The sequence below is a fragment of the Macaca fascicularis genome, chromosome 3, assembly GCF_037993035.2.
Source record: "Macaca fascicularis isolate 582-1 chromosome 3, T2T-MFA8v1.1".
Taxonomy (NCBI): domain Eukaryota; kingdom Metazoa; phylum Chordata; class Mammalia; order Primates; family Cercopithecidae; genus Macaca; species Macaca fascicularis.
Window position 1 is genome coordinate 81,562,546 of NC_088377.1, and position 25,335 is coordinate 81,587,880.

The 25,335-nt window shown below is 38.0% G+C and overlaps 1 protein-coding gene and 2 long non-coding RNA genes across 3 annotated transcripts; 2 read left to right on the plus strand and 1 right to left on the minus strand.

Annotated features, from left to right (window-relative positions):
- The first annotated feature begins 1,772 nt into the window (after positions 1–1,772).
- On the plus strand, positions 1,773–11,912 carry LOC141410006 (uncharacterized). Its single transcript, XR_012433201.1, has 2 exons — positions 1,773–2,028; positions 7,262–11,912. It is a non-coding gene; the product is annotated as an uncharacterized lncRNA (long non-coding RNA).
- On the minus strand, positions 7,235–25,111 carry LOC135970149 (uncharacterized). Its single transcript, XR_010585669.2, has 3 exons — positions 24,760–25,111; positions 16,698–16,786; positions 7,235–9,375 (listed from the first exon to the last, which is right to left on the minus strand). It is a non-coding gene; the product is annotated as an uncharacterized lncRNA (long non-coding RNA).
- CDC14C (cell division cycle 14C) lies at positions 21,960–23,588 on the plus strand. The gene has a single exon (XM_005549616.5). It carries the CDS (start codon positions 22,052–22,054, stop codon positions 23,504–23,506), a length of 1,455 nt encoding a protein of 484 aa, XP_005549673.2. The 5' UTR covers positions 21,960–22,051; the 3' UTR covers positions 23,507–23,588.
- Positions 25,112–25,335: the final 224 nt, after the last annotated feature.

Below are 25,335 nucleotides of genomic sequence, written 5' to 3' on the forward strand. Positions count from 1 at the left end.
ACAATGAAAACCAGATTTAGAGCTCAAATAATTCAGATATTAGGATGAACAAAAACAAACTAGAAAAAGAATATGTCCAAAATGTTTAAAACATAAGAAAATTAATTGAATACTACAGGAACGAATGAGAGATTATTATAAATATTATGACTGTTTAAAAAAATTTTTGAAATAAAAATATAAACATTAAAATAAAAATGTAGGCTGAAAAGTACATCAGCCATAACTGAAAAAACAATTATTAAATTAGAATATATATTCGAAAAAACTCAATAAAATTACAACACAGAAAAAGGAATTTTTTAAATATGAAGGGGAAATTAATATCTATGGACAAGTGAGCAGTTCTAATATATATCTCACTGAATTTCAGAAGAATTAATAGAATATAAGTGAACGAGGCAATTCTCAATTTTCTAGAATTTGATGAAGACACTTCTTGAAATTCTAAACAAGATAAATTAAGAATATTAATTCTGAGATTTCAGGGGTCAATAATTGTAACAATAACATAACAACCAGAAATTCATAGAAGCACAGTCATAGTGAAACTGTAGAACTCCAAAGCAGGTGAGAGTGAAACAGTCTAAGCAAGAACAAAAATTACAAGGACCACAGATGCTTTTAGTAGCAGCAATGGAAAACTGGAACTTAGTAAAATGATATCATCAGAATGGTGTGAGAAAACCAGAAGCCTGTAATCCTGTACCCAACTGTCACTCAAGGATAGTCCAAACAAAATGCAATTCCCAAGCTTGTTAATTTATCACCATCCCTCTGATAAGGAAGCAGAATATTTGATCAGGGTGGTATACATAGTTGCTTTCAACTGCATTGATACTGTTTTATTTCTTAAGGACTATATTGGGCAAATAAATTACATTACACAATTGCTATAGAGTAGTTGAAAAAAATAAACTAAATTGAAATACACTCATGTAGTAAGAGCTCAAAATATATTGCTGATTATAAAAAGTTTCAGACTATTAGAGACAAAATACCCATGTTTATATGGAAAATAAGTATTATTCTCTATAGTTATATTTGTATTAAATGCTCTGAAAAATGTCTGGAAAATATATAGAAAATTGATGATGGTGGTTATCTGAGGCAAAAGAAAAAGGAACAAGTGAAGCTGAAAGGTATTTTATATTTTCCTGTGTTTTTATTTTTTATAAAGACAATATATGTAAATATGATATGTATACCTAAAAAATAATTTCAAAGAACAGAAGAAAAGAAAAAAGACTGGTATAGCAGTGAGGCTTTGAAGTGAGGACAAAAATTAAAGAAAATAAAAAAAATAGGCTTACATTTTTCATCCTCTGCTGCTAAGTAATGTTATACATATTACTTAACTCCATCGCAGGGAGGAAGTATATTGCAATCACATCTATGTCTCCAGCTCCCTAGCACCTAACATAAAGTCAGAAATATAGCAGACAAGCAAGAAATGTTTGTTGAACACTTAAATCTAAAAATTTTATTTACCTGCCATGAGAATTAAATAGAATAAGAAATAGGTTTGATACATACAGAGTAGGGACCTCCACAAATGTTAATTCCATCCATCTTTTATGCAGATGAACTGTCAGATATCTCTGTAGCTGTTTTCTCATTTGTCAGTTCCAAAAGGAATTGGAAACTGGTGGTTTCTGCCTAGTTACCTTCCTCATTCTCACAGCCTTGGTTATTGATTCCATCAGCTCAGCTCATTGACCTATAAATGCCAGCATCTCTTGAACATCTTCCATCTCTTTCCCAGACCATCCACAGTTGGCTGCCAAGCTTTGCAAGTTTTATTTCTGAAATGTTTCTCAAATTCTTTCTAGGTCCAGGAGGACCACCTGCACCATCTCTTGCTGGATGATAGCCACTCTCTGCAGATGTAGTCATAGCTGGTATCTCACCAGCAGATGCCATGATTCAATTCCACCATAACGACATTGGGTAGTGTTTGTCAACTCTTCTCCTAGTCAGAAGGATGTAAAAACAATTCAGAAACATACTGGAAATCTTCATGAGTAGGTAGGTAATACTTTTTTATATTGATGCACCATATTTTAGGTTGTTTCTCATTGTTTATTACTAAAAATGAATGCACAATGAATAGTTCTATAAATATTTAATGGAAACTTACAATTCTGATTATCGGGATTATAGGGTTAAAGGAGTTGCGTGTTATTGAGACTCCTAATACCAAACTGCACCTAGAATGCCTCTACTAATTTATACACTCTCTCACATTAGTGTCTGAGTATGCTAATCTTTACATACCATTGCTAGCACTGAAAACTACCATGAATGTTATTTTCATTTCCTCTCTTTAACTCAAAAGGCAAAATGAAATCAAAACAAAACAAAGCCTTTCATATCTTTATTAGCCATTTGAATTTGGTCATTTGTGGATTATTTTTGTGTGTGTTTTGTCCTTTTCACTTCTGGACATTAGTGCTTTCCTATTTGTATATATAAATTCTATGTATTTTTAGAATACTCTCCCAATGCTTGTATTTGTCCTCTTCATGAATTTTAATGATCCTTATGTTGCTTTTCATGTACAGTGTTTTAAATGTTATTTGTTATAATCATCCATTTCTGTCATTTCTTTTGTAATTTTCATTATTTGAATGTTATCCCATCTGCCAAAGCAAATAAATATTATTCTCAGTTTCCTCTCAGTTGTTTTGTGACTACTCTTTTAAAAATACATTTTGACTTTTTTCTCCCAGCAAGTATTTATTCTGGTGGCAAATTAACCAAATTCTCCTGATAGACAATTTCCTCAAGAAAATTAATTAAATAGTTTCTTACTTTCACTATCAATTTGAATATTCATTTGTCAGTTATTAATTTTAATTTATGTTAGTTTGTTTTCCTGGGCTTCACATTCTGAGCTATTGATCTGTTTGTCTCTTCTTGAAAAATGACCTCGGTGTTATAAATATTGTTAAGATTTAAATACATTTATTATCTTATAATTTAAGTTCTCTTATCACTTTTCTATATCAAAAATTTCTTAGCTATTTTTGTCTCTTTATGCATACAAAGATTAAAAACTACAGAAAAAGCAAAAAGGAGTAAAACATTAGGGAACAAGACAAGAAGCTGTTAGAATATTAAAGAAGATGTAGTATTCTCCCGCACAGTCTGGACTCCAGCACTGCCATTTTCTGACCTACTTCCAGTCACTGCTGAGCCAAGCTGGATCAGTTATAATTCTGAGGCTGTCCAGCATCACCCTTCTGCTCTGATTTGTAGCTGAAGCTCAAAGCTGTCTTTCATCTCTGCTACCTTACTCTGTGCATGCAAAAGAGGAGAAGATTGCTCCAGAGAATCGGCAACTCACCCAAGGGCAAATAAATGCTTGTGGAAGTTTTCAGCCTCTGTGCAAATCTTGCAATTATAGAGCTGAACTCAAGATAGAAGATGGATTTATTTTCCTTTATTCCAAATCTTACTGAGAAATCTAGGTAATATTATGCAAATTGCTTAGGATAAAAGATAACTTGAAAGCCAGTGGTTTGGGAGAGGGTATAGCCAGGGAAAGTGCTGGTATTAGAGAGAGTGATTGATCGAGACCAAGTCCTCTGAAATGTTCTAAGGCAGTCCAACCCATCACTCTCCCTTTTAGTGCTTTCAAATATCCAGTCACTGGATCTCAGCTCTTTGGGTATTTTCAAATACTTGTCATGGAAGCCTATGTTTTGCAGAAAAGGCCACAGAGAAAGAAAAATTCATTCTTTCGTACAGCAAATACTTATAATATTCAAAAACAAAAATTATGATTCCACATAAGAAGTATGATGTATGTGAGCAGTCAAATGTTGTCACAACGTGGAATAAGAGTTAGCTCACATGAGTCAGCTGTCAGAACTAGGCTGTCATTATGAACAGATAGGCATAATGCCACAGCCAAAGGCAAGGCAGGGGGAATGTGTACAGTGTGTTTAATAGCTCTGCAGATCAGAGGAAACTGAGTAACTCTGAGAAGGCACATAGCATAATCAGAGGATCCATTTAGAAAGAATGCCCTAACAGGTTGGTATCAGGACTGCGGGAGCAGGGAAACCTGAGGCTGAGACAGCTACAAGATGGATAGAATCCACAAAGATAGCTATGGTGCTTCAGTCTGAGTTTTAAGACCCTCTTAGAACACTGGTCACTCCATTAGGCTGAGCATCAGTGTCTCCTTCTGAGGTTTCTATAACTGCAGAACCTTGGACTTTCTCCTGAAATTCCTGATTCAGAAGGTCTATGATAAAGCCTAAGGAGCTACACTTTGAAGATCAAACTCTCCAAATAATTCTGAAGTTCAGCTGTGTGCAGATGTACCACTGTGGACCAAGTGTTCATTTTTCACACTGCCGTTTGAGGAATGGACTCACACTGCCCTATTAGATTAATGTCTTCTGATTTGTCTATATTAGAGCACAGCTTTAAGAACAGTGTTTTAAACTCTGCCTCTATATGCTAAGAAATAGTTGTCCTTAAAAGATGGTGTTTCATCATACTATCATGGCTTTCTTCTTTGATAGTTTATTATGTGGAGACACTACAAATTGATCAGCTAAGTGAGGGACTAAGGCATTGGTTATATATGATCAATCATATGAAAATAACGAAGTGAAAGACAAGGGCACTTGGAGGCTGGTGGAGAATGGGAATCTCAGTGACTACTTCTGTTCTTTACTGCAGCTGCTAAGCTAACTCTTCTCTCCTTGGTGTTTCCACACTCCGTACATCACAACTCCTTTGCCACATGCATGGTATTTGTATGGCCTCCCTCTTCTCCCTTCTCATGTAAACACACACATTGGATTGTGAGCCAGTAATTGTGACTAATTTTTCTGTCTTTCTAGAACTGAGTATGTTGCCTGATATACTGAAATGTGTTGGCCAATCAGAAATGTTACATAAATAATAAAATGCAGCATGTGAGCCATGTAGCCGTCTTTACTATTAATGCTTTATTCGTGGTAGTTTTTAAAAATTGAGGTGCTGTGGTTACACAATAAAGCTGTTGATTCTTATTCACTCTCTCTATTTAGTAGCAATCTGTATCCTGGTATATATCAAACTAAAACCATGCTTACCTCCACACCTACAATCTACAACTGAGGGTTACTGCCAGACATACACTGACTATGATGGTCTGGTTTGCACTTTTCCACTCAACTTGATCTCCTGCAAATGAGTTCCCTAAACACTGGGCCTTACTTCTTTATGCTTTCATGGGCTCTACCTCTTACTTTAGTAACCTGTTTGGAGGGTGATGCTTTGAAGCTCTGTTCCCCAAAATGCTTAACAGTTGAAGTTCTAAACTTATTTTAGAACCTAATTCCTTCTGACATAATCTCAGGTTTTTTCTTCTCCCATGTCCTCATTCCCTAGAAATATATTTGTTCTTAATCATTGCCATCATCTCTAGTTTCTGCCTCCCTTACCATTATAAGCATAATAATGAGAAAATATTATCATTTCCTAGATCAATAGCGTCCTTCTGACTTCTTGTCCTTTCTCCACAGTCCAGATAAACCCTTCAAAACTCAATTGCTGCCTCGGTTCCCTTTTCTTCTTACCCTCTGCCTAAGGCATCCCAGGAATGTTTATCTTGGCTATACTTTTATCCTGTACTTCTGCTTTCCTGTAAGGAGACTAGTCCTACCTGTGAAGCACCATTTTTCATTCTCAGTACATTGTTGACTATGCATATCAAAGAACTATATGATAAAGTATACCATGATTTTATTGCTAGTATGATTTCTGATTGTGTTCTAGCCACACATCATTAGTTCTGCTATTAAGAAAACTAGTACCATTCATTTCCAAGACAAATAGGTGTCCCTACCTAAGGCATTGAGAGATAAGGCATGCATATTCATAAGGAACATTTTCTGCTCCCAAATATTTAACTGATTTTTCTCTTTAAGCTTCTATAGTAAAAATAACCAGAAGTTCAGGGAATAAGATCAAGCCCAGAATCACATGATTCCTGACTGTGAAAAACAGATCTTTGGTATCTATATAATCCAAGAACATGGCTTGGTTTCATCTCTGAACTGAGAATATTAATATTTATATAGTAGTCATAAAAACAAAATGATACCACTTGCATATAATTTGATGATATTCAGCACTGCATCTTGCTTAGTGAACAGCTTTCTTTCCCCTAACATAGAGCATCTCAAGTGATGTTCGTTTCATAAAATTGGAGAAGGGAATTTAAGTCATTTTATTGTTTCATATATGAAGTATTTGAGCACTGTGTTCCAAATACATCATTGGTAAGAACTATCCTTTGTGCAAGGAGCCCTGAAAGGTTAACTTAAGAGGACCTTACTTTAGCAATGAATTCCCATAGACAGATGGCACCCCTGATGGATCACCGTATATGCCACTAAGTCCCACTTTGGTCAGGAGAGCTCATTACAGAAAGCTCACTCTCACCCATTCTGCTCTTTGCTGCACATTCAGACTTCTAAGATTATTCAATGCTTTCTCATTTTAATTAAAGTAATTTCATCCAAATGAAGCCACATAGTATGTCCAATTTTATCATGTACCGATATTTTACAATTACATGCAACATTTGTGCTTATATTACATTTGTAAACCTATTTCTTTGTGCTTTGATTATAAATTAAAAGGTGAGCTTGGAAAGATGACATCAAATTTTGGTAATGAATATATGCAGTTGTATCAAATTCAGCTAGTTCATCTTATAAATAAACTACTTTTAAGCAGAAATCCAGACAATCTTTCATGGCAGGCTTTCAGAGGTAAATGTGTAGTCCCTCTCTGCACCCCTGCCTCCATCCGTCTCCAGCATGCAGCCTCCAGGCAGCTGTCCTGACAGATGTCTACTCCACAAGGGCTAGGCTGGGCTTTGGGTGTAAAATAACTTAAAAGAGGGTACAGCTAGACATATTTGGTTCTCCAAATCAAAGTTTCACCTAAAACAGGTATTGGATTAGGAGATATGAGAACTATTTTCCAGCCCTAACCCCAAACTGCCCATTCTAAAATATTATCACTTCTGTATATAAGTCGCTATAGACTTTTCTAGCTAGCACTTTTTGTGGCTACTTAATTAAAACACCCAAGGGACCCAGAAAGTTATTCTTCATTGTTCCTTAAAACAAGGAGATGATGGGAAGGGTATTTAAGCTCCTCAGAGAGAAGAAATTGACAGCGTTGCTGTCTCTCCTGCCCACCCCCACCCCCAAATCCCTTTTATTTTTTTCTTTCTGTGAACCAGGTCACATGATGATCACCTCTGTGGTTTGAAGTCAGGAATCTTCAAAGGAGTGGGATAATTCTGCAAGAACTCCCACATTCTTAGTGATTGCACACTGCAGTCTGATCAACCCTCACGAAAAGGACAGCTGCTTCATCTCGACAAATCCGTCGTTATAAATCACACGATGGAATATTAGACAGCAATGACAAGGAATGAACAACGGACCATAAAACCACATGAGTAAAGTTCAAAAACATTCTGTGGAGTTGAAAAGTACGTGGTGTATGAGTCAATTTATGAAATTCAAGAACATATAGAGCATGGTATGACAGAAGTCAGCATAATGAATACTTGTGTTGTGAAGACTGACTAGGGAAAAAGATGGAAAGACTTTCCGAGTGATAGAAATATTCTGTATCTTTAGCTCATTGACAGACAGCTAAAAATTGACCTGGATGTACACTTCAGATTTCTACATTGCACTGTATTTACATTACGCTTCAATTTTTAAAGGCAAAGGAAAGAAGATGGTGACCCCTGTGGTAGTAGTGGATGTTTCTCAGTGGTCTGAATTTTAGAGATTTTCCTGGCATTATGAAAAAAAAATGCAGGATTTTTAACATATATGGCTAAGAGAAGTTGAAAAACATAGCTAAAACGCACTTAAAAGCAAAACAACACAAAACATTAGCATAGGTTTTGTACATCCTAGTTCCTCTCCCTCTCCTTCTCTTTCTCTCTTTTGTTTAAATGCTGGAAGTGAACAACAATTGTTTTAATATTAAAATAACTGCACAATGTCAACTATGTTTCCTTCACTGAGTATTGGGGCTACAGCAATGACAAGAAAAAATAGACTTTAACGTTAAGAATCTCACCATCTAAAAGGGAGCTATAACATCTTTTATAATATTAAGTTGCATTTGTTGACTGCTATCTATTTACACTCAACTATACACTTACAAGGTTCTAACTGCTTTTTTGTATTAGCTATTTTAACACTCACAACCAACATTAAAGGAGTTAAGTATCTCGCCTCAAATCAAAGAATTAATAAATGGTAAAGGCAATATTTGATGCAGACAGTATGTTTCTGGAGACTATTCTCTCACCCACTACCTGCTATTAACATTCAACCATGCCAGGAGATAAACAAAGAAATTCTCTCCTGTTTTCACTTCTGTGGCATGTTTCTTTTCTTTTCTTTTCTTTTTTAACCTTTCCCCTTCTCTTCTCTACTTTTTACTTTCCTCTCCTGATTCATTTTCATCTGTCTGCCTTTTGAATATCAATGTTCCACAGTTTATTTCCTCAGCCTTAGTTTCTTCAAATTCTGGAATTCCATCCAGAAAAGAAAACATTATTTATTGCCAGTTTCAACAACCGTATGTCTTGCTTTCTGGGGAACACCTCTACCTGCATTTTCCAGAGGCAATTTCAACTTATCTGGTCTGTAATTTAACTCAATATCTTTCTTCCAAAGCTTGTTTCTCCTACTATGAAAGCTGGACCTTCCACTCAACTTGATGTCTTGTAGGCATGTTTGACCAGTTTTACACCCTGGTCCTCCACAACAAATTCATGATGACCTGCCCTCTCTCATACCTTTCCCTTCCACTCTACTAACATTACCTTGGCTCCACCCTCATCTCTTACCTGAATCATTGTAACATCCCCCAGTTTCATCCATCCAGATACATTTCCACACTGTGGAGCACACACAGGAAGCTTTCTAAATTTCAAGTATGATCATTCTACTCCCTTGCTTTAAAACCTACATTTGCTACAGGATAAAGTCCACATTTTATGGCACGAAAACCTTTGCCATTGCGCTGAGACATTAATGGTGGAAGTGCCAGCCTAGGCAACCTTAGATAGGTACACTAGGTTGGAAATGCAAACTGTGTCAGGAGCAACGTAGGAATGAGGATTAAAGCCACAGGTAAAGTCAGGTCAGAGGTCTTTGGAAAGTCTTTATGAAAATGGATGAGGTGGAGGCTTGGTACCGATACTTTGAAATGCTTGCTTGCATCGTTCATCATTCCCAGGGAAGGCAGCAACTTGCAGCTGGGTTCTAAATAAGATTTCCAGTTTTGTCCAGTCCATCCCAGATGTACCCAGGTGCTCTCTTCCTGTAGAGAAAAGAGATATCTAGTCCATCAATCACTGCACCCCTTCCAATATTCTACGGTATGCCCTATTTTCCCATTAGTTCTTGGTTTAGGCTACTTCTTTCCCCTCCCCTTGACTTCCTTTCTGTCAGGAGAATTGGCTCACCAAATTCCATTTTTCCTACTGTGATTTTATTATAAAGATAGAAAAAACTAAGTGCTAGTGTTCCCAGCCTTCAGTGTAGCTTCTGACAGTCACGTAACATAAATGTGCTCAGTCCAGCATTCACAGAACTCTGCTCCTCCCTCCTCTTTCTACTCCTTCTTCCTGCTTGGAATGCAGATGCAATGTCAGAATTGCATCAGAGAAATTGTGACCCTGGGTCTGTGAACCCACCCACTTCACTCGGAGTTATGGAAAGCTTACTGCAAACGTGCCACATTGACCTTGGCTCAGCTGTCTCTGGACTCCCTGTGAAGTGAGGGAAATAAAGTCATATTTGTTAAAGGGAAAGTTGAAGTCGCTCTCTGCTCCACACAGCTGAAAGCATTATTAACTGATATAGCCTTTTTCACTCATAAATTATAAGGAAAGCATAATTGTCCTTATTTCACAGACATCTAATAGAATAGAAAAGCTAAGAAGATAGGTTATCTTGGAATAAGATTGGAGATTTCTTATCTGAAACTAAAGAGGTCATTGTCCACTCTAAGGTCAGTTACAGTGTGAAGACCAGCAGTTGTTTTTGTTCTCCTTTTGGAGATAAGGAAATTGTGGCACACAGAAGCTTTGAGTCTTGCAAGTACCGTAAACCACGTTCTTTCTCTGCCTCTCTTCTTAATCTACTTATTTGCCATACCATTCTACTCAACACAGCCAATCAGAATAAAATCTTTATCACTCTTTTAAGTCAATAATCCATCTTAGATATCAGTGGGAATATTTTATGAAAAATACAGAGCTAACAGTTATAGATTTTATCTATCTTTGAGGATTCTTTTGTGTATTATTTCTAAGGTATCAAAGAATAATGGGCCATTTCCCAAAAGAGTATTAAATATTTATTCTACTGCAAAAATTGCTAATACTATTATTAAATATATAAGAAAATGTTTCCCTGTTTGACCACCCTGTTTTCCCTGTTTTTGAATTGCGGCAATAGAATCATTAATTAGTTTTTATTTAGGTACTCAGTATTTTGTAATCTGTTCACTGAGCATCATAAAGTAATTAAAATGAATGAGATTGAGAAGCTACAGAGCAACAGATGCTAATACCAATTGTAAATGACTGAAAGAAGCTGATCAGCAATCTGAGGAATCAAAGATGATTCTTTGATATGCATTTAGGATATGACACTTCTATACCCTCATTTAAGGGGATTCAACTCCTTTATGCAAACATGTTATTAAGAAGAGGCCCTCTCATCTCTGGAAGCCTCCTAGATCTCAATACTTCTCTGCATCCACATTTATTTTCCTGTTTTGACTCCAGTATTCCTGTCTCTGTGACATCATATTGTTTCCCAATTTAATTTCCATCTTGAACACTATTTCCTGATTTGATCTCTCATCTCTGCTGCTGATCCCCTGGATTCATGACTGCAGCTCATGCAAAAGTTCTCATCTCTTATCTGGAATTAGAAGAGACACCCAATCTCCTGCTGGGGTCAGAGAGTGGGCCTTCGGTTACATATTGGAGACTAGAACAAGCAGGGATCTTGCCCTGTCCCGACAGAGATCATACTTATTTTTAAATTTTGTGTCTCTATGTTTGTGATTCCATTTTATTCCCATTTCTTTTAGGATATACCTGCTAGCCATGAATTCACTTAGTTTTTCTTTGACTGAGAAAGTCTTCATTATTTCTTTTTCACTTTTGCAGAATGTTTTTGCTTTATATATGACAGATTTTTTGTTTATCTTTTTGTTTTATCATTCTACACTTTAGGTATGCCATGCCATTGTCTCATTGCTCACATAATTTATGATGAGAAGTCTGCTGTAATTTATCCTTGTTCCTCTGTGGCGCATGATTTTTTTTCCACTTTCTTTCAAGATTTGCTTTTTGTCCTGGTTTCTGGGGAGTTTGAATAGGATATGGGGGGGGGGGGGGGTGTGTATGTATGTGTGTGTTTTCAGTATTATTTCTGGTTTTTTTTTTTTTCTCTCTCTAAACTCCTTAGGTCTGTAGTTTGGTTTATTGGTTTTACAAAATTCTCAGCCATTATTTCTTCCAATTTTTTTATACTCCTTTCTCCTTTTCTTATACTCAGACTGCAGCTATGTATATGTTACACTATTTGATTGTGAGCCACAGTGTTGGGATGTTCTATTAGTGTTCTGGTTTTGTTTTTCATTTTTCTCTCTTTGTTTCCAGTTTAGGAAGTTTCTACAGACCTATGTCTAAGTTTACTGATTCTTTCCTCAGCCATGTCCAGTCTACTAATGAGTCCATCAAAAGAATTTGTCATCTTCATCGCTGTATTTTTATTTCTAGTATTTCAATTTGATTTTTTCTTATAATTTCCATCTCTCCATTAAAATTATCCACCTGGCATTGAGTGTTGTCATTTTGTCTAGTATTTCCATTGGAGCCATCAATATGTTAAGCAGAGTTTTCTTTTTTAAATTCCTTGTCTGATAATTCCATCTTCTGTATAATGGCTCTGTCTAGTTCTAACAATTGCTTTGTCACTTTGAATGACTTCTTTCTTGTTTTTTAATATTCTTCATAATTTTTTGGTTATAGCTAGACATGAAAAGAACAGCAGATATTAGCTGAATTTTTTATGTTTGGAGAAAAGCACAAGTTTCCTTGTGTGAGGCCTTAAATGTAGAGATGGATGCTAATCTGGTCAGAAGACAAGTTGCATTTGAAACTGTTTGTGCTATGGGCACCAGCACTTTCTGACTACTCCATTGGTGCCCTTTCTTGGCTCCCACTTGACTGAGTCTCCCCATGTGCCTCTTCACAGTTGTATTCCACCACTACTTTTACTGTTGTTCTTTATGGTGGTGATGGTGCTGGCTAAGAGGAAGGTTATTTGATGTTCACATTAAGCTAAAGATTTTGGCAGGTATCAAAACCTAAGTCCCGGATATGTAACCTTCATAACTATTCCTGTCCCTTTTCCTGGGGTAAAAATTCTTCCTCATCTTATTGCTCCTCTTCTTTTTCCCAAATTTCAGTGGTTTTGAAGGCTTTTCTCCTGCAGATTAAGACTTTAGTTGCTTAGGGGAGACTAGGATTATGCTTCTGGGTGGAGATTTGCTGGTGGTCTCTATTTCTATCTTTCAGTTTAATGAATTAAACCAATGTCTCAGGATAAACTTTGATAATTTCCCCTGCAGATTAAGCTTTTTATCCATGAAGTAGATAGCTGGAAATAGTCTGGGTAGATTTGGCAGTGGTTGCTTCTTCCACCACCCCCAGCCAGCACTACAGTGTGTGTGGGGAAAGGGGTGAGGGATGAACTTTTTCTAGGTTTTTCCTTGTTCCTCTTTGTAAATGTTGGGTGAGTTCCTGGACAAAAAGCTTACAAGAGAGTGGAACTCTCTCCTAGGAATACAGCCCTAGGAAGCTTCACATTCTCACACTAGCCCACCCACAGCCTTCAAAAATTCTATACAATTTTTGATTTTTGTTTGGCATATATAATATACAGTGGCTCCTGTCTCAGATAAGAAAATGCTGGAGACCTTCTCTCCAGATGTTGGGATGTCACTTTTCCCTATGATATAGTTTGGATGTTTGACCCCTTAAATTTTCATGCTAAAATGTGATCTCCAATTTTGGAAGTGGGGTGTAGTGAGGACAGTTTGGGTCATGGGAGCAGATCCTTAATGGATGACCTTGGTGCTGTCATCACAATAATGAGTCAGTTCTCACTGTATTAGTTCATGTGAGATCTGTTTGTTTAAAAGGGACTGGAACCTCCCATATTCTCTCTCTCTCTCCCTTCTTTTTCTTTTTTTTTTTTTTTTTTTTTTTTCCCGACAGAGTTTTGCTTCTGTTGCCTAGGCTGGAGTACAATGGCATGATCTCAGCTCACTGCAACTTCCGTCTCCTTGGTTCAAGTGATTCTCCTGCCTCAGTCTCCCAAGTAACTGAGATTACAGGCATGCACCACCATGCTAGGCAGGGTGGCACACGCCTGTAATCCCAGCACTTTAGGAGGATGAGGGGGGCGGATCCCTTAGGTCAGGAGTTTGAGAACAGCCTGACCAACATGGTGAAACCCTGCCACTGCTAAAAATGCAAAATTAACCCCTTCTCTCTTGCTCCCTCTCTTGACACATGACAATGGCTCCCCTTCACTTTCTGCCATGATTGTAAGCTTCCTGAGGCCCTCATCAGAAGCAGATCACTACACTTCCCTTGCAGCCTATAGAACTATGAGCCCAAATATATCAATTAACTTTATAAATTACCCAGTCTCAAGTATTCCTTCATAGCAATGCAGATTAGCAAATGCTACAACCTCAGTTTTCTGATTGGTCCAAGAAAAGTCACTGATTTTCATTTTGCTCGGATTTCTTATTGCTGTGGGGCAGATGTAATGACTTCCCAGCTCTTTACATGTCTGAGTTGAAACTGGAGTTCTTATATCAGTGGTAAAAATAAATACTCTACTTATTGTTACTCCATTTTACATTCAACACAATCAAAAAAATTAAATTATTATACAAGGAGCCTGACCATGTTCCCACTGGAAAGAGTTTTATCTAGTAATTTCACTCTACGTAGGTGACTAAAGCACACGGAGACAAAGTGGGTGGGCCCATGTTGCACAATGAATTAGTAAAAGAGCTTCACATGAGCTGGATTTACATGGGCTTTTCCTATAACTTACAGCTGGGACATTTTTTTGCAGAACAAAGACTACAACTCATATTCTTCTTTCAAGTTGTTATATTTTCCACAAATCAATTACAATTTAAATAATCATTTGCATATAAAATTGTTTACTTTAGCCCTCTCAAAATACATAATTTGAAGCTAAAATATGAATTATCATCCTCTGAAATTTAGAGAGTATTTTATATGACAATTACATGCTGAGCATGGTCAGATGCTTTTGAGAATACACTCTACTGTCCTGGTGGCTTATGAACTTTAGGGGAGAATGATGCATAAATATAAGTAAGAGAATATCAAGAACTAAGAGATTCACAGAAGTGCTAAGTGCAGGCCCATTATGGAACTTATCAGTTTACAGGCCCGATACTGAAATATTGGGGTTGTGATAAGTAAGACTGCCTAATCCAGGCCAGGTTATTTTAGAGGAATCATGGAAAGATCCCACTCTGTCCTGGAGCCTAGATGGATGGAATTTTTCTGAAAAGTTTCAAATAAGAGTAAAATAAGCAATCTATCAACTGCCATTAAGTAACAGAAAATTTCTTTATATTATTCCAAAAGTATATCATTAGAGCTGGAATTAGTAGGTAACCTATAATATTGGTGTTTCTGGTCAGCTATCCTGGCCAATCCCCAGTCTGCTTTCCTAACGTGTAACATTAGCATAGACCATCATTTGTCTGGATCTGTGAAGCCTCCCAGAAGAGCCTGCAAGGTGAATAGTGGCCAAAAATCAGTGCTGTGGAAAAATGTGAGCTTCTACCTCACATGCCTTCTTTCCTGTTTCCTGCAGTGCACAGAGATGGCTACTCAAGGTCGTGGTTACTCTCATGCACAGATTCTGAAGGCTACTCTTGGCTACAATTCAGGTAGTGTCCAACAGGGCAAAGTGAAAGACTGGTTTCTTGTCAATAATGATAATCTTTTTTAGTACCTAACACCAAAACAACAATCAATACTATATTGGGCTTACTCAGTCACTGGGAATATTCAGCTAGCTAAAGAGGGGTCTGGAGTGAAGATTTAGAAGAGTTTCAGGAACATATTTATTGGAGTGGCATTCAAATTATAAAACATTGTATTTGGAAGAGAAAATTTCAAGTTTTGTGTGTGTGTGTGTGTGTGTGTATTGGAATTGAGGGAACATTAGAAAATCCTAACTTAGTAATTAAGCTTCTTAAGTTATTTTCACTGAAAAAGGAAATCTCAGCCCTATAATTTTCAGCAGATCTAACCCCTAATTTAAATTATTTGTCTACTTTTCTCTCTCTCTTTTTTTTTTTTTGGATGAATGCCAGCCAAATCAATAGCACCCAAGCAAATCTCACTGGTAATGTTCTTAAAGGAAATATATACCAAGAATACTTGCCATGCATGACCTAAACAGCTACTATATGCATATTATTTTCAGATTCTTAATGTGTCCCTAGCCCACAGAAAGGCCTACTTAAGCCATGTTACAGCTTCTATCAAAGCCCAGTCTCATAAATATTTCTTCATCTCTGAAATACTTTCATGGCTATGATTCTATGATGAAATACATCATGCAACATTCAACCATTGTCAGTATCACTTTTTTCTATTTTTTTTGAACTTATGCAATGAAGTTTACAAATGTCCATTTTCAATGTATCTATTGATCCATGAATACATTTCTGAAAGGCCATAGAAACTTGAAAATGTAATTTCTAAGGCTTTAGAACTTTCTTCTTTGCAAATAACCAAATCTTGTTTATTTTTCATTCACATTAGATATTATAACATAGTCACATGAAATAAGGCAAAATGAGATGAGAAACAATGTTCATTTGTGCTAGCTACTATCATTCTATCATTTAATACCCAACATAACTCCAGCACATAGGCTATGCTATTTCTAATTTCAAGATGAGGAGGCAATTTCAAGTAGATTCAGCACATTGAAGTCACATGGTAAAGAGCAGAGGATTTGGGATTTATACGAAGATCTGTTAGCCTTAGAGCAGGGGTATACAAATTTCGCCTTCCCTGGGCCACACTGTAAGAAGAAGAATTGTCTTGGACCACATATAAAATACACTAATGATAGCTAATGAGCTTTAAAAAAACAACAAAAAAACTCATAATGTTTTAAGAAATTTATGAATCTGTGTTGGGTCACATTCAAAGCTGTCCTGGCCCACATGCAGCCCGCAGGTCGTAGGTTGGATGAGCTCGCCTTAGAGCCTACATATGTGAAGTAAATTATATTCCATTAAAATCTTAAAGGGGTTTATCATAACTACCAGGAAAAATGGCAGGGAACAAACATTTCTGAAGAATCATATTTTCATAGATAAAACACTTAGTGCCATAGCAAGACCTGCTCATGATGACTGGACACTTCAGAGGCAAAGGAAGCAAGCCTCGGTGTAGCTTTGTGCCATTTCAGAGTGAGACTTTCCACCCTCTCCTGCTGGAAAAATTTCCACTCAAGTTTAACATGTCACTGAAGCATTACCTTTCCCTTGAAGACAGATAGGTGGTGGTTCTTTCCTCCATGTCCTTGGGATTAGGACTGCTTATAGAATATTTCTGCATCCCCAACACCTAGCTCAGGTACAAGAACACAAAAGAAATCTGATAAGTATGTGAAAGAAGAAAAAAAGTGAGATGCTAGTCACTGCAAACCCTGACAACAGTAGCCATATGCCATGACATCCATTTGTCAGCAATTAATTTTCCCATTATTTTCTTCTTTAAATTCCCCCTGTGTTAATGAGAAGCACTTCAGTTAAGTGCTTAATAAACAAGCAATTACTAAACAGACATTTAATGGCCTGCTCTATTATTGCCTGTAACATAAAGGGATAGTGAGAGATACAAATAAAACCCCAACATTTATGCATCATCACAAGATGCATAAATTACAATTCAATTCATAACAGTAGTATAAATGGATCCCCCCTTTAGTGTGATTTTTAGGCTTTATAGGAAACATTCTCATTATTTCTCAGTTATTTTTGGTGTAATGAATGAAGTTTCTTCTGAATGTGGCAAGAGGCGCAGTGAACCACTTGGCTACTCAACCACAAATGGGGATTTGCAGGGAGAAGCTGGGGCTGTGGTCTCCATTTTCCTAAGAATGGTGCCAAGAATAAAAAACAATGAAGGGTTTGTGATAAAAAAGTAAATAGTGCAAAAATGTTCAAATACTTCTAAGTAATAAATCTTTATTAAAATGAATCTTTGTATTTCCTTAATTTCATTAATAATGAAAAAATTGGAGAAAATTACCCATATGTTGAGTTCATACAATTTTTTTAAAAAACACATACTTTATTTTATTTTATTTTAAAACTTACTTACTTGTATTTATTTATTCTTAAAGACAAGGTCTCACTATGTTGCCCAGGATGGTCTTGAATTCCCAGGCTGAAGTGATCCTTCTACCTCAGTCTCCCAGATAGCTGGGACTACAAACACGTGCCCGACAAAGACATACAACGTTATCTACCAATTCTTCTCTATTCCATCTTCCTGATAGAATACAAGCTTGAAGGCTAGAAGTGCAATGGTCCTCAGCTCATATTAAATTGATAAACCTTCCCTGAAGTAGTAGTCATAGGCTTAGCTATTGGGAAGAAATAAAACAAAAAACAAAAACAGAAACAGCAGCACATGTGTATGTGTTATATTTATTCACTGTGCATTTTTAAAAGGTAGAGTTTTCTAATTAGTTGAAAAATTTCATACTATATCAACAATACAAATGTGTTTAGAATTCAAATTATTTCATTGTTATTATAATTGGACCCCGGGAATGTAAACAGAAATGTATTTGGAAGAGGCGCATATCGCTGCTGACCCTGTTGGGCTATTACATTCTATTAGACTAGAAAATGTACAGGTGACACTAAGCCTGTGGCAGAGAAATTGGAAGATTTGTTGAGTGCTGTGACCCTACTCAATTTTTCGTAATTTTTCTAGCAGCTCTCACATATTTTTAAAATTTTAAGTCCAATTTTCACTACCAGATAATTTTGATTGGCACTGGCATTACAATGTCTGTTTTCTCAATGACACCTAATAGTTCTTACTCATTACTTGTCACTGGCATGAAGGGCAAGCAGCTTAGTTAGACTGTTCAGAGACTTTACAGAGCCTATCTTTTATTCTTATATGGAGGGGAAAAACAATCCTGGCGTGACAATATACCTTAATTTAAAGATGAACTAAGTGTTATAAATGCCTCATAAGCACAAACCTCCTGAATTGTTTTGATGCAAGAGGGACAAATAAAAGAACCACATGAAATCCCCACCTTAATCATTTTATTTTATGACAAATATCTTGCTTGTGTTCCTCCATTTTCTTATAAGCCAAATAATTTCCAGATTGAAAAATAACTAGAAGCCATAAAATCATTTACTGTTGTATTATTTTAATTAGTTAATCATTTTACAACTCTTGTACTTCCCAAGTCCAATATCCCTTATTTTTTGTATTTTAAGTTATTTAAACTTCACAGCCATACAAACAGATGTATCAGACAAACATGTGAGGTGGTATGTTGAATATACTACCATACAGTATTTCTTTATGCAGAATAATACAGGACAAATTCTCAGGTGCAGTGACCAAACTATAAAATAAGATGCAGTGCTCTAGAAACCACCAAGTTTGGACAGACAATTGTAAGCTACAAAATTAGGAAACCTAGGAGAATATTTACTTTACGTAGAGGGAACAGAATGAGTATAAGCTCCAAAGCAAGTGTAGCTTCTGGGAACAAGCTTATAGCTAGAGCTCAAACGAAAGGGAAGGGAGAAAGCCAGGCTGCAGAGGAGACTCCATGACTGACGCCATAGTTTCTCTTTCCCCAAGCAGCTGTGAGGAGCTGGGGATAATCATCTCACCATAAAATTCAGAGGAGACTTGGGATTGGATATGTATTTAGGGAAGAGTAACTAAAATAGACAAAAAAGGAGGACTAGAATTCAGGATGGGGAAAAGACTTAAAAGAATAGGACTAAGGGAAGAATAAGAGGTTTTAGAAAGAGATAAAGAATGGAGGTGACCCACTGAACAACTGAGTCACCTAAAAAACATCCATCTAAGGCATCCATAATGTTGACCTGAAATAAAAATCTAAGGCAAAATTAGCATAAGTAAAGAATTCGATTTGGCCAAATTTGAGGAGTGTAACCCGGGAAACACATATCCAAACTACGTCAGAGAAGTGCTTTCAGTTGGAGAGGCTACAAGCAGATTTTTAAGGACAAAATGAAGAGGTATAGCAAGGTGGTCTCAGCCTGTTCATATAGAACTACCATTGGTTAACAGAAAGAAGCTAACAGATGATTGGCTAAAGGCTATAGCACTTCTTGGAATAGTCATTATCAGTTTGTGATGAACCCAGCTCCTGGAATTCTTATAAGTAAAAAAGTTCAGGAATTTCAGGGGAGTAACTGTGGCATCATGACCACCCTATTTGGCCATTGCAATTTAGTTATCCTCATTTGTTGGGTTTTGTTTTCAATAAGTATGTCCAGTGAGAACCTCCCCTTTTGTTTGGTCCAACCTTACAGAATAGCTTACCTTTGACTCTGCAAAGTTTAGACTATCTTGGAGACAATTAGTAGATTGTTCTTTAAACCTTCCTCTAGTTGTCTGTATATTCCACCTTATGCAGAAAAGGTGGTCAAAATGGTAGCTAATTTGGGTGAGAAAATAAAACTTTCTCCATGCCCAACACCCTCCACACATATTAGAGTTCAACATTAAAGGTAGAAGGAGCAAAAGGGATTCAACAATGAAAAATAACCTGTCTGAGAAAAGGAGAGCCCTTTACTTTCCTCCCACAGCGAGGTGGCCATGGACATATCTTTTCAGGTGTGTCAATAGAGCCTGTTCCTGTGGTTACCTGAGTAACAAAGACCCCGTCAGAAATCACTGAGTTGTAGATACAAACGCTCTCAGACTAGCCAGACAATTGCAGGAGGACTGGGGAAGGAAGAATAAGATAGTGTCTCTGGAACTTAAAGAGAAGATCTGTTGAGAAGCAGATGCCAATAACTAGAGGGAAACCACCTCAGGCTGAAAGATAGATAAGGGTCTCCATCGTCTCTGGTGCCATGTTGTCAATCATTGCTGTTTCTCTCTAGAGTCTGCTTTATTATTTTTTCTTAGAAGCATGGCCTTCTCAGCTTACCTTTCGCTTGTTTCAGATATGGCTACTCAGATTAAATTTGACATGAGCATTTCACTCGGGGACCCCAAAGAGAATAAGGAGGGGCTCTGGGACTCATATTTGTTTCCTAGAAGAAGGAATCTGAGTGGCCAACCTGGATGACGTTACTTTTCTAATCAGCTGTGTTTAGGATTTTTTAAATTATTATAAACAGAGATCTAAGTGTTCACGGATAGTGTGGTGATTATACAAGCAACTTCCAAGAGCAAGACTGTCTCATACGAAACTTTGCATTTCTTAGCAAGAACCAGGTCTCTAGCAAAGAGCAAACATTCAATAAATTGTTTCTGAGTCTATTAATAAATGATAAGAAAAGGCGAGGGATATCACCATCCTCACTGCATGCCTTCAGATGTGTGTTTCCTATCGGACACGAGTATTCCAACAAAAACTGGAAAAAAGAAAATACAATGCATTCACTGGGCAGAAATACTGTGGATGGGAGGCAAGCATTCGGACAGTAGTGAACAAAATTATTCTTGAGGTCCCCATTAATCAAAGTATTTGTTGCATCCAGAAGCTTGAATCTTTAAGGACAAATATGAATCTTTACCTATCTCCTTTTACTCTTCTCTCCTTTCTCCTAAACTAATTCCAATGTATACATTAACTTTTAAAATTTCATAAAGCCTATCTAATTGGGAATTTAGGTCTCACTCATTGTGGACACCAGAAGGATATAAATGATTGGGGGAAATCCCACCAAACAGAACGGCAAGAAGATGTATGAATGAGTAGTAAGCTCAGGAGCAACCCATCAGTCCTCTTCTTTATTTTACCCCCAACCCAGAACTTAGGGATGAAGCTTCATAAAGCTCTCTTTGGTGAAGTAGAGAGGCCTGTTCCGTTCCCGAGAAGTGCACAGCTGCATGTTGGCTTTGGGATGACACTGACTGGATATAAAATTTATCACATGTGATATCCCATGCGTGATCTTCTACACACATTGTTTAGCTTCTCCAAGACTTTTCTTTGGAAAGTCCACATAGAACAGAAAAAAGAAATGCCGTCTTTTAAAATATCCATTTAACTATCTTGTGCTCCCATGTTTCCAAGGTTAGGGTATTGGGAGAGTTGGTGAAAGAGCAATATGTCAGCATTAACTTGTCTTCAAGCAGGCATGACTTTCCATACCGAATGGTCACAATCTCCAACTTTTAATGGATCCTAAATGTGTATTTCAAAAATACTGCCATTTGGTAATAAAGTCATACTCAAAGTTTTTAACACTTGTTTGGCGGAATTTCCAGAGACTGGAGAGAAGGTTAAGATCCAGGCGGTTGCTATGACAAGAGCATTATGACTTATTCATCTAACACTTCGTTGCTGTCAGTATGATACAACCCTTCAGCTCCTGGTTCAGAAAAGCAAAGGGAGGGCGGTCGCGGGAGGGAGCGGGGCAGGCGCTGTGGGCCAGGCCCCTCCTCCAGCTCCTGCACGAACCTACCGCCTCCCGCCAGGCTCTGCCGGCGCCCGCCATTCCCGCAGCACCGCTCTGCGCCTGCCCCCCCCCCCCCCCGCCCGAGCGCCAGGGCGGGGCTGGCGGGAGCCTTGGTGGGCGCACGGGCGCACGGGCGCGCGGGGCCTTGGTCGTTGCTCCCTGACTGGCCGCGGTCGCCTCCATGAAGCGGAAAAGCGAGGGGCGGTCGAGCTCGGCCGCCGAGTCTCCCTGCTTGCCGTGCTGCTTGTCGACCTCACCGGTTGTGAAGAAGATCCGCAGCTCCACGCAGCAGGACCCGCGCCGCCGGGGCCCCCAGGTCGACCTGTACCTGGACATCACCGATCGCCTTCGTTTTGCCATTCTCAACAGCAGACCAAAGAGTGCATCAAATGTACATTATTTCAGCGTAGATAATGAACTCGAATATGAGAACTTCTCCGAAGACTTTGGACCACTCAATCTGGCAATGGTTTACAGATATTGTTGCAAGATAAATAAGAAATTAAAGTCCATTACAATGTTAAGGAAGAAAATTGTTCATTTTACTGGCTCTGATCAGAGAAAACAAGCCAATGCTGCCTTCCTTGTTGGATGCTACATGGTTATATATTTGGGGAGAACTCCAGAAGAAGCATATAGAATATTAATCTTTGGAGATACATCCTATATTCCTTTCAGAGATGCTGCCTATGGAAGCTGCAATTTCTACATTACACTTCTTGACTGTTTTCATGCAGTAAAGAAGGCAATGCAGTATGGCTTCCTTAATTTCAACTCATTTAACCTTGATGAATATGAACACTATGAAAAAGCAGAAAACGGAGACTTAAATTGGATAATACCAGACCGATTTATTGCCTTCTGTGGACCTCATTCAAGAACCAGACTTGAAAGTGGTTACCCTCAACATTCTCCTGAGACTTATATTCAATATTTTAAGAATCACAATGTTACTACCATTATTCGTCTTAATAAAAGGATGTATGATGCCAAACGCTTTATGGATGCTGGCTTCGATCACCACGATCTTTTCTTTGCGGATGGCAGCACCCCTACTGATGCCATTGTCAAAAAATTTCTGGATATCTGTGAAAATGCTGAGGGTGCCATTGCAGTACATTGTAAAGCTGGCCTTGGTCGCACGGGCACTTTGATAGCCTGCTACATCATGAAGCATTTCAGGATGACAGCAGCTGAGACCATTGCATGGGTAAGGATCTGCAGACCTGGCTTGGTGATTGGGCCTCAGCAGCAGTTTTTGGTGATGAAGCAAACAAGCCTCTGGCTGGAAGGGGACTATTTTCGGCAGAAGTTAAAGGGGCAGGAGAATGGACAACACAGAGCAGCCTTCTCCAAACTTCTCTCTGGTGTTGATGACATTTCCATAAATGGGGTCGAGAATCAAGACCAGCAAGAACCCGAACCTTACAGTGATGACGACAACATCAATGGAGGGACACAAGGTGATAGACTTCGGGCCCTGAAAAGCAGAAGACAACCAAAAACAAACGCTATTCCTCTGACATGTCCCCTAGCTGTGCTGACCTCTGCACTATGTAGTATTGTCATCTGGTGGATTGTTTGTGACTACATTCTTCCCATCCTGCTATTCTGTCTCGATGGTTTCAGAACATAGCAGCCATCAGGACCCCCTGACAGATAGCTGCTTCTCTCTGTTTCAAGGGCTAAAACGGTCTTGCGTTAAGTAAAATCCTGTGACCAGAGCTGAAAGAAGACTCTAGGAAATGAAAACTGCAACAGAAATTAGCACAATTTGAAAACAAAACAAAATTGCAAAAGCCTTAGTTGCTTTCCACCTAAGAAGCGATCAATGGAGAAAATGTCCACTGGAGTTTCAATAATGAACTTTGAGTTTGGGTGCAAGCAAATGACTCAAAGAAGGACCCAGCTCTCAAGCTGAAGGACAAAAATGCTGTTGTAAATTTAGTCTCAGGTGTAAATACCCAAGCCCTCTGGTACCCAGGGAGCTGGCTGGTCTGTGGTGAATGTGTGTCCCTGTGATGGCAAGCACTGTAGTTGCTGGCCTTCAGAAGACTTGAGGATCTGATGGAGGTTTTTTATGTATTTATTTTCTGTTCACCTTGTGACCCTGTGTCAAAATTTATAAAGATACAAAAGGCATTACTGAGATGGTACTTTCTGTAATTTGATACTATTTGGCTTTATCATCTTCACTTGACTATTTGTAATACTGTTGTAATGTTAACTCTGTTAAGTAACCCAGCTGCTTGTCTTCCACCAAAGAGTGCTTTATTAACAATAATCTGTGAAAACCACATTTAAACACTGTTGCATCTTGTAATACCAGGTGGTACCTTGGTAACGTAAAACTTGCAAGAGAGTATTAATGGTAGCTTTAGAAGACTCAGGAGGAGAAACTAACTTCAGAGTTGGAAGATGTTGCAAGTCATTCCTTTTTCTGTCCTTTAGGGACTGAAGAACCGGGAGGTTGCCCATTGTTTGGCTGCCAGTCATACAAATTAAAATCATATTTCCTTCCATGCATGGAAAAAACACACTATTGGTTTTTTGCCTTGGAAACAGCAATCCAAAATAATGTCAACTTAAAAAAAAAAAAGTTACCGCTTTTTTAGAGTTCTCTGTAACACTACATTTTTTTTTCCTTATGAGATCAGCCTAAGGCCATTGACGTGGCCTGTGGTCTCAGTGACAATGATCTGCTTCTGGATCTCACTGTTGCCTTTGATAAGGGAACACAACTGGTAACTCTGCAGAGTGCCTTCTCCCACAACCCTACTGGAACACAGCAGAGTCTGTGCCATGAAGCAATTACAGAAATAGAATTGATTTGCTGCCCCCCCCCAGAAAATAAAATGGGACCCAAAATAAAGAATATTTGATACTCACCTCAGTTCCTTCCGTAAGAAGTGGGTGGTTTAATGATTTTTAACCCATTTTTGCCTGTGCTGGGAACATGGAGGGCTGAGATGTTGACAGGCAGTGGGAAACAAATGCCCTCCTAAGCCACAAGGCGTGCACCAGATCAGTAGGCAACTCCATTTTAAGAAGCTGCCTTTTTCACAAAACTGTAAGAAATAAAAGCAGTTGGAATAAACAAGTTAAAGTCTTTAATGCAAAAAGTAATTGAAAGGCAGTGCTTCCATTTTGGTGTACTTTCTTGGAAGAAAGTGTGAAATTGACTGGCATCAGGAGAGACGGAAGATGCCGTGTTCTCAGTCAAACAAGCGACTCTTTCCCCGCCAGGCACTATGGGGTGGGGTCAGGCCAGCTTTTAAACACTGGGGACTGGATCACAGAAAAACAGTGGTTTTCTGTCCCAGTAAATGAATAGGCACAAAGATCCACTTGGCTGTGGGAAGACCACTCTTCAATAAGATTTGGGTGGGAGAAAGAACATTCCGTTTGCTATTTTGAGCTGAGAAAATATAAATATTCAAACTGTGCCATGCATAAAGCATTGAA